Genomic DNA, 13,890 nt, shown 5'->3' with positions numbered 1-13,890 from the left:
CTGGAGAACCAGGGCGGCCAGTCCGATTCCCAGCTCCGCATGAATCCATCTTCATCTGAAGAGTCGACTAAAAACTAAAGTTGACAAAAGAAACAGCTAGTATAACAAAGAAAAAACGGACATTTTTGAAAGAAAATCAAATAAAAAATATCAGAAGGCTGAGACCGGAGCCCCAGCACAGGGAAAGCTTAACTACTCCTGACGCTAAGCATAAACAAACTGAGTTGGGAGTGTTCACTGCAGGGGGGTATTGACCAGTGGGACAGCCCCCATGGGTGTGTATATGCAAATGTCTTTGTTCTTTTGGCTAAGTCTTATGCCTAGCTACTCCTGCGAAGCGGAAGTCAATACCCAATAGTGATGACTTAGAGGTGGCGGCGACTGTCGGAGGACGTAAGAGAAAGGTTTTATTTTTTCCTATTTATTTTTTTAACTTTATTACAGGTTTTAAAAAAAATAAATATCTGATCACTTTTATTGCTGTCACAAGCAATGTAAACATCCCTTGTGACGCCAATATGCAGTGACAGGTACTCTCTATGGAGGGATCGAGGGTCTAAAAAACCCTAGACCCCTCCACTACACTTAAATGTTTGCAAAACGCCGAAAACGGCATTTTTGCATACAGCCGTTTTTTAAATCTGTCGCCTTTTGCAGCAAAGTAACCCGGAAGTGACATCATGGACGCCGCCTCCGAGTTACGTCATCGGAGACCCGATCGAAGCAGTTTCCGGCTTTGATCGGGACTCCATCCAGCCAGCGGACGCGCTCGGGGCTCCCAGTGGGACGGGAGCCCCGAGCAAAGTCGCGGAAGGCGGGGGGGGGGGGGGACTCACCCGGTAACCACATCGGTCATTACCAATGGAAAGCCGACCGTCGGCTGTTAACCACGGAACCGGGATGGTGCCTCTAGCTAGATCCCGGTATACCCCCGCAAAGTCTGCCGACGTAGATCAGTTTTCGGTAAGTGGTTAAGGATGAGAAGAGGGAACCTGCAGGCAGGTCCGACCGTCCCTGGAGGTTACCCGCGTCCAACCCAAAAAAAAAAAAAAAAAAAAGGGGAGAGGGGGGACTGTAATTACCCTTCCATGGTGCGGGTAATGCTCCAGACAGATCTCCTCGCTACCGAAGAAGGGGAGCTGTCGGCCAAGGGACTCCTGCGTCTCAGACCCCAAGCCCGGTCGTATGCGACCCTGCTAGACATTTAACTTGCGGGCAAGCCTCTGTCCGTGAGGCTATGTCACGGCCGACCTAGCGCGTTAGCTGCAGTCTGCACGCGCTAGCTAGCTGGGCGACCACTGAATCTAGGTTATCCAGCCCGTCGCCCAGCCCGGCAGTTGATTGTAGATCTCCCGAGAGAAAACAAAGATGTAAGGAAGGAGAAAATTGCTAGGACCAGAGATCCCAGCTGGAAGCCTAGGTCCTTACTCTTGACTAGACCAATTAAAAACAGATAGAGCCTAGAGCAGAGAGGGGGGTTATATACCAGCTGAGGGTGGCCCATGAGCATAGTCAGATGTTTTTTTGTTCTGCCTAGTCCTACTCCTGGAGGAAGCAATATAACCCACTGGTTATGATTTATGGAGCGCTGTGTCCATATGTTAAATGCGGCTCCTACATGCATACCCGCAGTTTGGAAATAATTCACTTCACCTACCAAACAGCGATTCAACAGAATAAATTAAATTATACTTATGGTAGACCTGGCCCTAAAGACACCACTACAATCTTCCCCAATACCGTCTCGGGGGGGGGGGGGGGGGGGATTATCTTCTCGTATCCTGCTTACCATATCACTTTCCTCCCCGTCTGCTTATATTGTATATCTTACTAGGTCTTTGCAAACTATAGTATGATGTTGCAAATGCCTCTCATTTTTGTTACTTATGTGCATGATTGTCATAACTACAAAATTTTGTAGCACCCTATACAAGTGTTTATGACACAGGTGTTTTTTTTTTATCTGCACATTAACTCTTTTGGTATCAAAGAATTAAAAAAAAAAAATAACGCTGCGCTAAGGATTTTTGTTCCTATCAGAACTTCTATTTCCCTATACAAGTCTATGAAAAAGCAAAACCAGTTTGAAGAAGCTTAGAAGGTGGTCAACAAAGTCAGAAGCTCCTGTGAATGAACCTGGAAGCCCCTAAAAGTGGTCCAAAATGCAAGCAAAATGCACCTGAAAATACGATGTAATATAATTTTTGTCTAGAGCATTGGTCTCCAAACTGCGGCCCGGGGGCTGGAAGTGGCCCTTTGCTTGACTTTAGCTGGCCCTTGGGGCACTATTCCACCAACTAAAACCAATGATGGGGCACCATTCCCCCTACGGACACCATTAATCAGGCACTATTCTCATTGATATCAACAATGGGATACTATTCCACCCGTTAAAGCCAATGACGAGGCACTGATGCCTGGGCATTTTCTACTCCTAATGGACACAGTCAGGCCCCACTAAAGCTTGAAGGACAGTAAACTGGTCCATTCCTTAGAAAGTTTGGAGGCCCCTGGTCTAGAATATTTCACACAATCTAGTACATATTTACAAAATTTTAAAGTGCGCCGTCCAAACATGAATACATATCAAAATACAATCCACTTAATCTGTGTAAACAGAGCATAATCAACAATTTATACAACTCATTTCCTACTGAATAATATAATAAACCAAACTTCTTGGTTTATTATATTGTTTTGTATAGTTTACACATCCTACCCAGATAGGCGATTTTCTGCAGCAGTCCTTTACTTAATAATCACTTATTAGTGATTCTTGTTCTAAATTTGTGGGGATTTGGATCACATTGATTTTTATCACTCTTATAAATAATATTTTTCCCACATAGCAAGCACTCAAATACATTTTTGTTTAACATTTTTGTTTATCTAGTAAATATACAACTGCACAGAGTGAACCTTCATCTACATTTCTTTCAGAAATTCAAAGCTGTAAACTCTTTCTGCACACTGTTAATTCAAACTTTAATTTACTAAAAAATATATGCTTAGGCCATGCATGAATTACCATTTGATGGTTCCTCCACTTTATTCATACTTCCACTGTGTTCAGTTTCTGTAATAGGCTCTTTTTTCATCTCCACTTTTTTAGAAGATAACTTGTAGGGTTTTTTTGAAGGAGAAACCGACATATGTTCTTGCTTTACCACATTGGACACTTTCCTAACACTTGCTGGAGAGGCCTTCAAAAACAAACACACAAAACACAGTTTAAAAGAATCAGTTGACCTAAAAGAAAACTGACCTGGCACATTTCTTAACAGTACTGAATGAAGCAAAGGGACCTTGTATGTTTGCCAATACCTATGTCAAAGTCCACAAATGTCTTTCCTGTGAACTCCCGTGTACAGTCTGAAGATAGGAACTTACCTTCTGACCAAATCTAGTTTAGCCCCACTGCTCCAAGCTCCATCTCATGCCGAAATATTTACTGCCAAATTAAGTTCTGGCAATTGGTAGCATAATGGCAGGGTTTGGCTCAACCTAAACCTGGTCAGAATACAATACTCAGTGTAGAGCCTTGGCCTGTAATCAAAAAAAGCTCCGTAAGGGGTAAACGTAAAGATTAGCACAGATACTTCTAGGCATCTTAATATTCTGCACTGTTTTAAGATCACTTAAAAAATGGTAGTGTTAAATTGTAAGTTGTGATTGGTACCTTAGGCGCTGAAGAAGCAGTGGGTACGGAAAAAGGGTTGAGCGGTGCACCAGCAGGCCTTCTCTTCTTTAGTGTCACGATTGGTGGTGGAGTTATCTGTGCAGGCTAAGCAGATTAGTTAAAAAAGAATTAAAAAAGAATTGTATAAAAAAAAAAAAAAAAAAAAAAAAAAAAAAGTTTGCAACTAGTTTATAGACTGACTTCTTTTACAGTCAGTGAATTCCTAATGAGCAATTCTAGGCAAAAAGTGAAATTATATTATTCAGTAAGTGGCTAAAGGTGTCCAGAAAACCTAGTAATTGTGCAAGATGAAAAATTGAACACCCTTATTCACCAAAGTCTGAGTTCTGTGTACAGTAATCTTTTCAGTATCTTTTCAGTAATCAGTAATCTGAAATTTCTGAACCCGCACAAAGTGGTTCAGAGCCTTGAGGTCCAAGATCGGGCGGACCTTGCCTTCCTTCCTAGGAACAGTAAATAGATTTGAATAAAAGCCTTGAAAACGTTCCGACTCTGGAACCGGCGCAACTCCTTGTGCCAACAGGTCATGCACCACCCCGTAAAGGCCCTGCAGCCGATCACGAGACAGGTGTAGGTTGGAAGGAAAGAACCTTGCCGAAGGCAAGGACCGAAGCTCGATCTTGTAACCGGACCAAATCAACTCTTGAACCTATATGCCCTGAATGAGAAAGGTCAACGGGTTCGGAAATAAACAAAGATGTCCCCCCACCCCAATACGGTTGAGGGCGCCTCTTCAGGCTGAGGAAGGGTTGTCTGCTGTGGAACCAACAGAGCCCGCTTTTGACTTACCAGTCCAGGGTCTCTTGGAGCCACCAGCGAAGGTACAGGTGGATCTTGAACCCTTGTCCTGTGATCCAGTCGGACGAAAGGGTCGCTTGTGAGCCAAGAAACAAGGACCATGTTTACAACTAGGTTCCTTGCCCTTAGCAACCTGTGGAAGCAAAATACTCTTACCTCCCCCATAAGACCGTTAATGATCTCCTCCCATGAAGACACCGAACACACGGTCTCCTACAAAAGGGAGATCAACCAATACCTTTTTAGAAGTCTGGTCAGCCGACTATTACTTCAACCAAGTCATGCGTCGAAGGATCACTGCTGTTCACAGATGTTCTGCCAGCCAAAAGGGGCCGCATCCAAGGATGCATCACAGATGTACTGTAGTCCATGGATCCGCTATACTGTAGCCCAACAGATCCGCCAGCTCACGAGGAATTTGATCCTCTTCCAGAGCCTAGCATTAACATTTTTGCCCATTCTGCTTAAGTCAAGGAAACCAAGGTGATAGCAAATACCAGCCTCAAAATTAAGCCCGCCATGGTGAAAAAGGGATCAGACCAGAGCCTCAGCTCTCTTGTTCACAGGGTACTAAAAGATGGGGAATCCTCCACTGGCAAAAGTGTGGCCTTATTCAACCTCGAAACCTGAGTCCACTGTCAGTGGAACCGTCCGCTTTCTTCAAGAGAGACACCTCAAAAAGGGATATCTCCTATCGAAACACTTCGGCATTCCAACTGTTCTTTTTAGGGATTCCCACTGACTAGCGACAATCTCATCAAAATAGGCAGGAAAGGGAAACCCCTTAGTCACCTTGGATGATCTGGGGGTGCCAAACTGCACCGGCGTAACCGACTCAGATGAGTCCAACTTTAAAATTTCCCGCACTGACACAATCAGTGCCTCCACCAGGGCCTTTTCATGTGCGGCTGCAGTAGAAGAGGATTTATCCTCACTGTTAGAGGACTCAGGGTGTGTGGATGTAGACCCAGAGGGTTGACTCGCGTCCTCTGCAGCCAAATCCACCTCAGACTGAGGAGGCGGAGGATAAAGGTGGAGGCTTGGGGGGGGGGGGTGCTTCTTGCTAGGCTGCTTGTGCAGGGCCATATTAACTTTTGACACAAGTGACTGCAGGGACGCCGTCATGGCTGCCAGGGCAGACAGAGCCAGAGGGTCCAGCAGCTTCTGAGAGTGGATCAGGTGGTGATACTCACTCCAGGTGCTACATGATAAAATCAGGAGGTCACACTGTTGTACAAAATAAAAAAGTTATTTTTTTTGTCCCCCCCTCCCCCGACTATAATGGGAAACTCCAAAAACATGGCCGCGGGACTACACAAACATGGCACCCGAGGCTGAATACAGCCAACCCACAACAAAATGGAGGCGCTACGCAGCCGCACGGCAACCAGGACCCCACTGGACCCTGAGGTACTTTTAGTCCACCAGGGTAGAGCCCCCACAGGGACCCACCGCACAGTCATTGCTGCAGGCACACCAGAAAGGAGCTGTCGGCGGCTCGCTCCCACTGCCTTCCAGCCCATCACTAAAAAGGGGCACCCCTCCCCCGTGCACCCCAAAGGGGGACCATTACAGGGGAACCCGCCAGCAAGGGGGGGGGGAAATGAGGGAAGGACAAGGAAGGGACCTTCCAACCTGAGGAAGGGCATGCGTCCACCCCAGCATTCCCCAAAGAAAAGAGGGGGGACACTAATCACCACACCTGTGAACCAAGTGGGAACCACTCCTGGCTGTCCACCACACCATCTTGGAATGGGGGTGCTGCTGCCAGAGGTAAGCTGCGACTGATCGGGACTGCTGTCGTGACCAGGGCTAAGGGACCTCGCGAGGAGTTTCACTCGCTGGCCAGCCCCTGTCCAGTGGGGCTATGTCACGGCCAAACTAGCAAGGAGCTAATAGTTGGGTCTTGCTCCCAGGCCAGACTGTGAAGAACATAAGGATCTAGGATATCCAGTGCGTCGACCAGTTCAGCTGTTGATTGTAGTTCACACAGGAACAAAAATAAAAGAAAAAAGTAAAAAATTTAATTTAAAAAAAGGAAAAAAAAAAGAGTGCCAGGACTACAGATCCCAGCAGAGAGCCAGGTCCTTACTCCAGACTGGCCAGAAAAAAACGGAAGTCCTATAGCAGGAAGTGATGGTATACCCTTCTGGGACTGCCTCAGGGGCGTACCCAGTCCTACTCCTGGAGAGAGCAGCATAAGCCCAATGGTCTAGAAGACATGGAGCTGTGTCCATCAGTGAACGAAAGAGAAAAACTGAATTTTTGTAAAATCTTACCTGTAAAATTCCTTTCTCTGAGTCCTCCGACAGTCGCCGGCTCTCCATATTCATCACTATGGGGTAATTGACCTTTGCTCCGTAGGAGTAGCTAGGCAACAGAATATGTCAATATTAAAGCTTTTAACATATCCCACCCCCAGGGGGTGGTCCCCTCAGTCAATACCCTCCTGCTTCCTGTATCCATACCTCAGTTTCAGTAGAATAGCAGTAGAGTACATAAACAAACCCCAAAAGAGGGGCGGGGGCAGCGACTGTCAGAGGACTCAGAGAAAGGAATTTTACAGGTAAGATTTTACAAAAATTCAGTTTTCTTACGTCCTCCGACAGTCGCCGCCTCTCCATATTCGTCACTATGGGGACGTCCCAAAGCAGTGTATACATGAGGGGTGGGAAACGCAACCGCGCTTAAGGCAACGCAGGACCCACAGTAGAGAACGGAACCTTACCAAAGGAAGGAAACCAGCTGGGCAGCATGAAAAAAAAACTTTGCTCAACAGGAGCAACAACCCAGGAAGAACAAAATAACCTAGGGATAAAAACATCCCAAACAGCCAAGGGCCCAAAAAGACAAGGGACCCTAAGGTACTGCCGCACTAAGAACCTTGCGGCCAAAGGAAGCATCAGCCGATGCCTGAACATCCACTTTGTAGAACTTTGAGAAGGTGTGAACGGACGACCAAGTCGCCTTACACACCTGGGCCACAGAAGCCCGATGATGACAGGCCCAAGACGTACTCAGAGATCTGGTAGAGTACGCCTTCACAGGCATAGGAGGAACCTTTCCCTTCAAAGCATATGCCTGCTCAATAGTCTGTCTGATCCATTTGGCGATGGTAGAAGCCGACGCCGCCAAGCCCTTCTGAGGTCCCTCAGGAAGGACAAAGAGAGAATCCGTCTTGCGAAAAGATTTAGTCGCTGACAGGTAAACCCTGATCGCCCGAACAACATCCAAGGAATGTAAGGCCACCTCCTTCAGATGCTTAGGCTTCGCGCAAAGTGAAGGCAAGACAATATCCTCATTGAGGTGAAATTCCAAGATCCTTTTCGGAAGAAAAGAAGGATTAGGTCGCAAGACCACCTTATCCAAATGAAGCACCAGATACGGAGACCTGCAGGACAAGGCTGCCAGCTCCGACACTCTGCGAGCCGAAGTGATCGCCACTAAAAAAGCGACCTTCTTAGACAACAGAAGCAATGAGATCTCCCTGATCTTTTCAAAGGGAGCATGTTGTAACACGGACAGGACAAGGTTCAAGTCCCACGGAGGCAAAGGCTCCCTCCGAGGAGGGACCAGGTGTCGCACCCCTTGAACAAAGGTGCTGACCAAAGAATCAAAAGCCACAGGGCATTGAAAAAGAACGGCCAGCGCAGAAATCTTACCCTTAATCGTGGCCAACGCCAAACGCTGGTCCACACCCGTTTGAAGGAAAGACAACACCCTAGACACCAAGTATGAGCGGGGGGAATACCCCCTGGACTCACACCAGGCGAAATAGGCCTTCCAAGCACGGTAGTAAATCTTCCCCGAAGAGGCCTTTCTAGCGTTGATCAAAGTATGAATGACCTCCGGGGAGAGACCCCTATCCTTCAGGACCTCGGTTTCAACAGCCAGGCCGTCAAAGCCAGCGACTGTAAAGCAGGATGGAATATAGGTCCTTGAGACAGAAGATCTTCTCGAAGAGGCAGACGCCATGGAGCGTCGACCGCCAGATTCACGAGGTCTGCGTACCAAGACCAGCGGGGCCAGTCTGGCGCCACCAGAATCACCGTGAGCGGTTCCGAGGACAACCTGCGAAGGAACCGGGATAGCAACTGAATTGGTGGGAATGCATACATCAGTCGATACTGATGCCACGGAGCCACTAACGCGTCTGACGCGTCCGCCCGAGGATCGCGCGTCCTTGCCACGAACCTTCCCACCTTGTTGTTCAGACGAGACGCAAACAGGTCCACATCTGGGAGACCCCACTTCGCGCACAACATCTGGAAGACATCCGGGTTGAGCGACCATTCCCCCTGGTCCAGAGTCTGGCGACTCAGATAATCCGCCTGCCAGTTCTCCACCCCCGGAATGTGAACCGCCGTGATTGCCAGGACATGCGTCTCGGCCCAAGACAGAATGTCGGCTACTTCCCGAGCCGCTCGGGCACTCCTGGTGCCCCCTTGGTGGTTGATGTAAGCCACCGCTGTGGCATTGTCCGTCTGCACTCGAACCGGACGGCCCTGAAGCTCGTCCGTCCAACGTCGAAGGCAGAGATTTATCGCCCGCAATTCCAGAACGTTGATCGGAAGGGAGGACTCCCCCTCCGACCAAGTACCCTGGGCGGACAGAACGCCCAGGACACCACCCCAGCCCGACAGGCTGGCATCCGTGGTGATCACCGTACACGAAAGCGGACGCAAAGACTTGGCCCCCGACACCGCCGGGGACTGCAGCCACCACAGAAGATTCCTTCTGGTGCTCCTCTTCATCAGAAGAACTAACTAAAGCTGAAACAAACAGCTAAGTAAAGATAGAGATAAAAACACTCAAATAAAATCAAAAAGAAGATAAAGGCTGAGACAAAAAGCCCCAGCACAGAAACAGCCTGCTAACTCCTGAAAGCTAGACAATGAAACTGAGGTATGGATACAGGAAGCAGGAGGGTATTGACTGAGGGGACAACCCCCTGGGGGTGGGATATGTTAAAAGCTTTAATATTGACATTCTGTTGCCTAGCTACTCCTACGGAGCAAAGGTCAATTACCCCATAGTGACGAATATGGAGAGGCGGCGACTGTCGGAGGACGTAAGAGAAAACCTTAGTTACTTACCGGTGACGGTATTTCTAAGAGCCTTTCAGGACAGCACCTGGAGAGAGCGCAGCTCCACCCAATCCACAGGAAACACTGCAAATAAAAACTCCTCCTCTTCCACCATGCCTCAGTCATAGAGTAGCCTCCGACATGCTGGAAAACAAACTACCACAGGTTAAACATTTACAAATTATATTATAAACAAAACCAAGGGGGGGTAGCTGCTGCTGTCCTGAAAGGCTCTTAGAAATACCGTCACCGGTAAGTAACTAAGGTTTTCTCAGATCGCCTTTCAGGACAGCACCTGGAGAGGATAAGCGAGTAACTTACACTTAGGGTGGGACCACTGCCTGCAGAACTTTTCTGCCGAAGGCTTGATCCTGAGCTGACAACAAGTCCAACCTGTAATGTCTAATAAAGGTTGAATAGCTGGACCAGGTAGCTGCCTTGCAGATTTGATCAGGCAAAGCACCGGCCCTTTCAGCCCATGAGGTTGCCACAGACCTTGTAGAATGCACCAAGATGCCTTCTGGAGGTTCTTCTCCTTGAGCTACATAAGCCTGTTCAATTGCCCATCTGAGCCATTTGCCTAAAGTGCTCTTTGATGCTTTTTCTCCTATACGGGACCCTGAGAAGATGACAAATAATGCATTTGTCTTTCTAAATTCCTTAGTTACCAGGAGGAACTGAAGTAAGCATCTCCTCACATCCAAGGTATGAAAGGATTCTTCCCGAGTATTACTAGGAGTTGAGGAGAAAGATGGTAAGACAATTTCTTGTGATCTATGAAAAGATGAAGCAATCTTTGGAAGAAAGGCTGGGTCCGTTCTTAGGACTACTCGATCTGCAAAAATTGTCAAAAAAGGGTCTGAAATTGAGAGGGCCTGGATCTCACTGATCCTCCTGGCCGAGGTAATTGCTATCAAAAAGATAGTTTTCAAAACTAAATTCTTCAGGGAAGCCTCTTTTAAAGGTTCAAAAGGAAACTTAGTTAGACCTTGTAACACAATGGTCAAATCCCATTTGGGAAATACTTTAAGGGCTATCGGCCTATTGCGGGCTAATGCCTTGAAAAAACGAATGATTAGAGTCTCTTGGGATAAAGTCTTTTCGAAAAAAACTGAAAGTGCCGCTACTTGCGTCTTTAAAGTACTTGCTGCTAGTCCTTTCTCCATTCCCTCATGGAGGAACTCAAGCACTGAAATTAAATTTTTTAATTCAAAATTTCTGCTGGAACACCAAAAGTTGTATTTTCTCCAGACTTTCAAGTAAATATCCCTAGTCACCTTCTTCCTGCTGGAGAGAAGGGTGGAGATAACTTTTCTGACAGGCCTCTGGCTCTCAAGATGTCTTCTTCAGTAACCACGCTGTCAGTTGTAAGCGGTCCAGTTCTGGGTACACTAGGTTCCCCTGTGTCAAAAGATCTCTCCTGTACGGAAGTTTCCAGGGAGGTTCTGAGGCAAGATTCAGCAGGAGGGCGAACCAAGGTCTCTTTGGCCAGTAAGGTGTAATCAGAATCAGGTTGGTCTTTTCTTCCCTGAACTTTTTGAGAACCAACGGAATCAGTTGGAATGGAGGGAATGCGTAAGACAAACGGAAGTCCCATGGATGGGCTAGAGCATCCAAGCCCCAGTCCTGATCCTCCCTGTGTAGGGAAAAGAATCTTTGGACTTTGGTGTTCTGTTGACAAGCGAACAAATCTATTTGGGGAAGACCCCAGACTTCCACGATCTGCATGAATACTTCTTGATTCAGACTCCATTCTGATTCCAACACCTTTTTCCTGCTCAGCAGATCTGCTAGAAGGTTTTGTGACCCCTTCAGATGCACCGCTGTCAGAGAGGCTAGATTTTTCTCCGCCCAGGAGAGTAGCTGTATTGCCAGATCTGATAGCTGTCTGCTTCTTGTGCCTCCTTGCTTTGACACGTAGGCCACTGCTGTCATGTTGTCCAACAGAACTTGCACATGATGGCCCTTGACTGTCTGTTGAAAGGACCAAAGACCCAAAAGGATGGCTTTCAACTCCCGCCAGTTGGATGATTTCCTGGACTCTGCTTTGGACCATGTCCCTTGCACTGTCCGGCCTTCCAGGTGGGCTCCCCAACCCCACGAACTGGCATCAGTCGTCAGACGTTTGTTCGTCTGGAAAGTCCATTGCAGACCTTCTTCCAGATTTCTGGAATTCCTCCACCACCACAGAGATCTCTTTGCTTTCGTGGAGATTCTGATGGATTTCTCCAGATGTTCCGGGTATGACCAACTCTGCAGAATGTCTCTCTGGAGAAGACGGGAATGCAGTCTTGCCCACTGTACTGCAGGGATAGCGGCTGTGAGCAAGCCCAAAGCTGCCATGGCCGCCCTGACAGTAACCTGATGATTGGTTTGTAATCGAGCAACTGCGTTCTGAGTCTTCTCGATCTTTTCTTGAGGTAGAAACACTTTCTGGAGAACCAAATCTATTCTGTATCCCAGAAATTTTATCTGCTGAGATGGAATCAAGCTGGACTTCTCCAAATTCATGAGCCACCCCAAACTCTCTAGGTGGTCCTGAGTCTCCTGAAGGTGTACCAACGCCTGGCTCTTGGACTCTGCAAAAATTAGCAGATCGTCCAGGTAAGGGACAATTGAAATACCCTTCAGCCTTAATGGCTCTAGGGCATCCGCCATTACCTTGGTAAACACCCTTGGAGAAGATGAGAGGCCAAAGGGGAGGGCCCTGAACTGCAGATGCCAGACCGATTCCCCGAGATTGACCGCCAGCCTTAGGAATTTCTGGCACTCCTGATTTATTGGGATGTGCAGGTAAGCGTCCCTCAGATCCAAGGATGCCATGAAACAGTTTGGGGACAACAGTTTGGTCACTGAATAAATGGTGTCCATCCTGAAGTGCTTGTACCGAATTGATCTGTTTAGGATTTTCAAATTTAGAATCATTCGGTACTTGCCTGAGGGTTTTTTTTACTAGAAAGATTTGAGAATAAAACCCACGGCCTTGTTGCCCCTCGGGGACTTGGATAATCACTTCCTGTTGAATCAGCTCTTGTAAAAGAGACATCATTGAGGAAGCCTCTTCCGGATCCCTTGGAAGGGGAGTAACATGGAATCTGCTTGGAGGTGTCTCCGAAAACTCCAGCTTGTATCCTTGAGCCACTATATTCTTTACAAAGGGGCTTGCGGATACCTCTTCCCAACGTGGGAGGAACCATAACAGCCTTCCTCCCACTGGAAGACTGTTGTCACTTGCTTTTATTGGCCTGGTCAGGTGGTCTAAAGAGGACTCCACCTTTCCCTTTGCCTTTATGGGAGGTCCATCTTGATCTCTGATCTTGTTCACGACCTCTGTTGGTTTGTTGAACAGAACGAAATCTCTTCTTAGGAGGCGATTTCTTTTTTGACGGAAAGGCCTTCTTCTTATCCGCCGTTCTGTCAAGAATTGCTTCCAATTCAGGCCCGAAAAGCAAGTCACCGGCAAAAGGTAAACCACAGAGTTTCACCTTAGAAGCTGAATCACCTGTCCAGGTTTTCAACCAGACCGCCCTCCTGGCAGAGTTGACGAGGGCTGCTGACCTGGCAGACATTTTAATGGATTCAGCAGAAGCATCGGCCATATATTTTACTGCCTTTAGGAGCAGCGGAAATGAATCCAGGAGACCTTTCCTTGCTGTTCCAGCCTCCACATGCCCTTTAAGTTGTTCGAGCCAGCACTCAAGATTTCTGGCTACCACCGTGGAGGCCATGGCCGGCTTAAGGCTGGACGTAGAGGAGTCCCAAGCCTTTTTAAGGAGAGAATCTGCCCTTTTATCCATGGCGTCTTTCAGAACACCCATGTCTTCGAACGCCAAATCCGTGCGGCGAGACACCTGAGAAAAAGCAGCATCCACTCTGGGCTTTTTGTTCCATAGGTGCGCCGTATCCTCTTCAAACGGAAATCTCCTTCTTAGGGATTTAGAGAAAAAAGGGGCCCTCTCTGGGTCCTTCCACTCTTTTTCAATAGATTCCGTAAGGACTTTATGAACAGGAAAAACCCTGCGCTTTGTCTGTTCAAGGCCCTGGTACATTCTGTCATGAAGTGAAACTTGCACCTTTTCTTCTGCGATTTCCAACGTGGTGTAAATCGCTTTCAGCAACTCATCAACCTCTTCCAAGGATAATTTGTATCTGGAAGAACTAGCCACCTCTTCCTTCTCTTCCTCCTCTGAATCCCTGATGGAACAGAGAGCACTCTCCCCCTCATCTTCTGAATCGCTTGACACTGCAGACTTAGAAGTAGACGGTTGGGAAGATGTACCACCCGTTTGTTGGGAATCTGAAAGA

The 13,890-nt window shown here is 47.5% G+C and overlaps 1 protein-coding gene across 1 annotated transcript in view; it reads right to left on the bottom strand.

Annotated features, from left to right (window-relative positions):
• Positions 1-13,890, bottom strand: part of POLA1 (DNA polymerase alpha 1, catalytic subunit) — a 1,022,539-nt gene that overhangs the window by 954,090 nt on the left and 54,559 nt on the right. Inside the window, exons 7-8 of the mRNA XM_082247055.1 lie at positions 3,680-3,784; positions 3,029-3,203 (exon numbers count right to left, since the gene is read on the bottom strand). Coding sequence (XP_082103181.1) covers positions 3,029-3,203; positions 3,680-3,784 — 280 coding nt within the window. The remainder of the gene's footprint in view (positions 1-3,028; positions 3,204-3,679; positions 3,785-13,890) is intronic.

Source organism: Pelophylax lessonae (assembly GCF_965119305.1).
Source record: "Pelophylax lessonae genome assembly, chromosome: 2".
NCBI lineage: Eukaryota > Metazoa > Chordata > Amphibia > Anura > Ranidae > Pelophylax > Pelophylax lessonae.
This window is presented reverse-complemented; position numbering and strand designations above follow the sequence as displayed.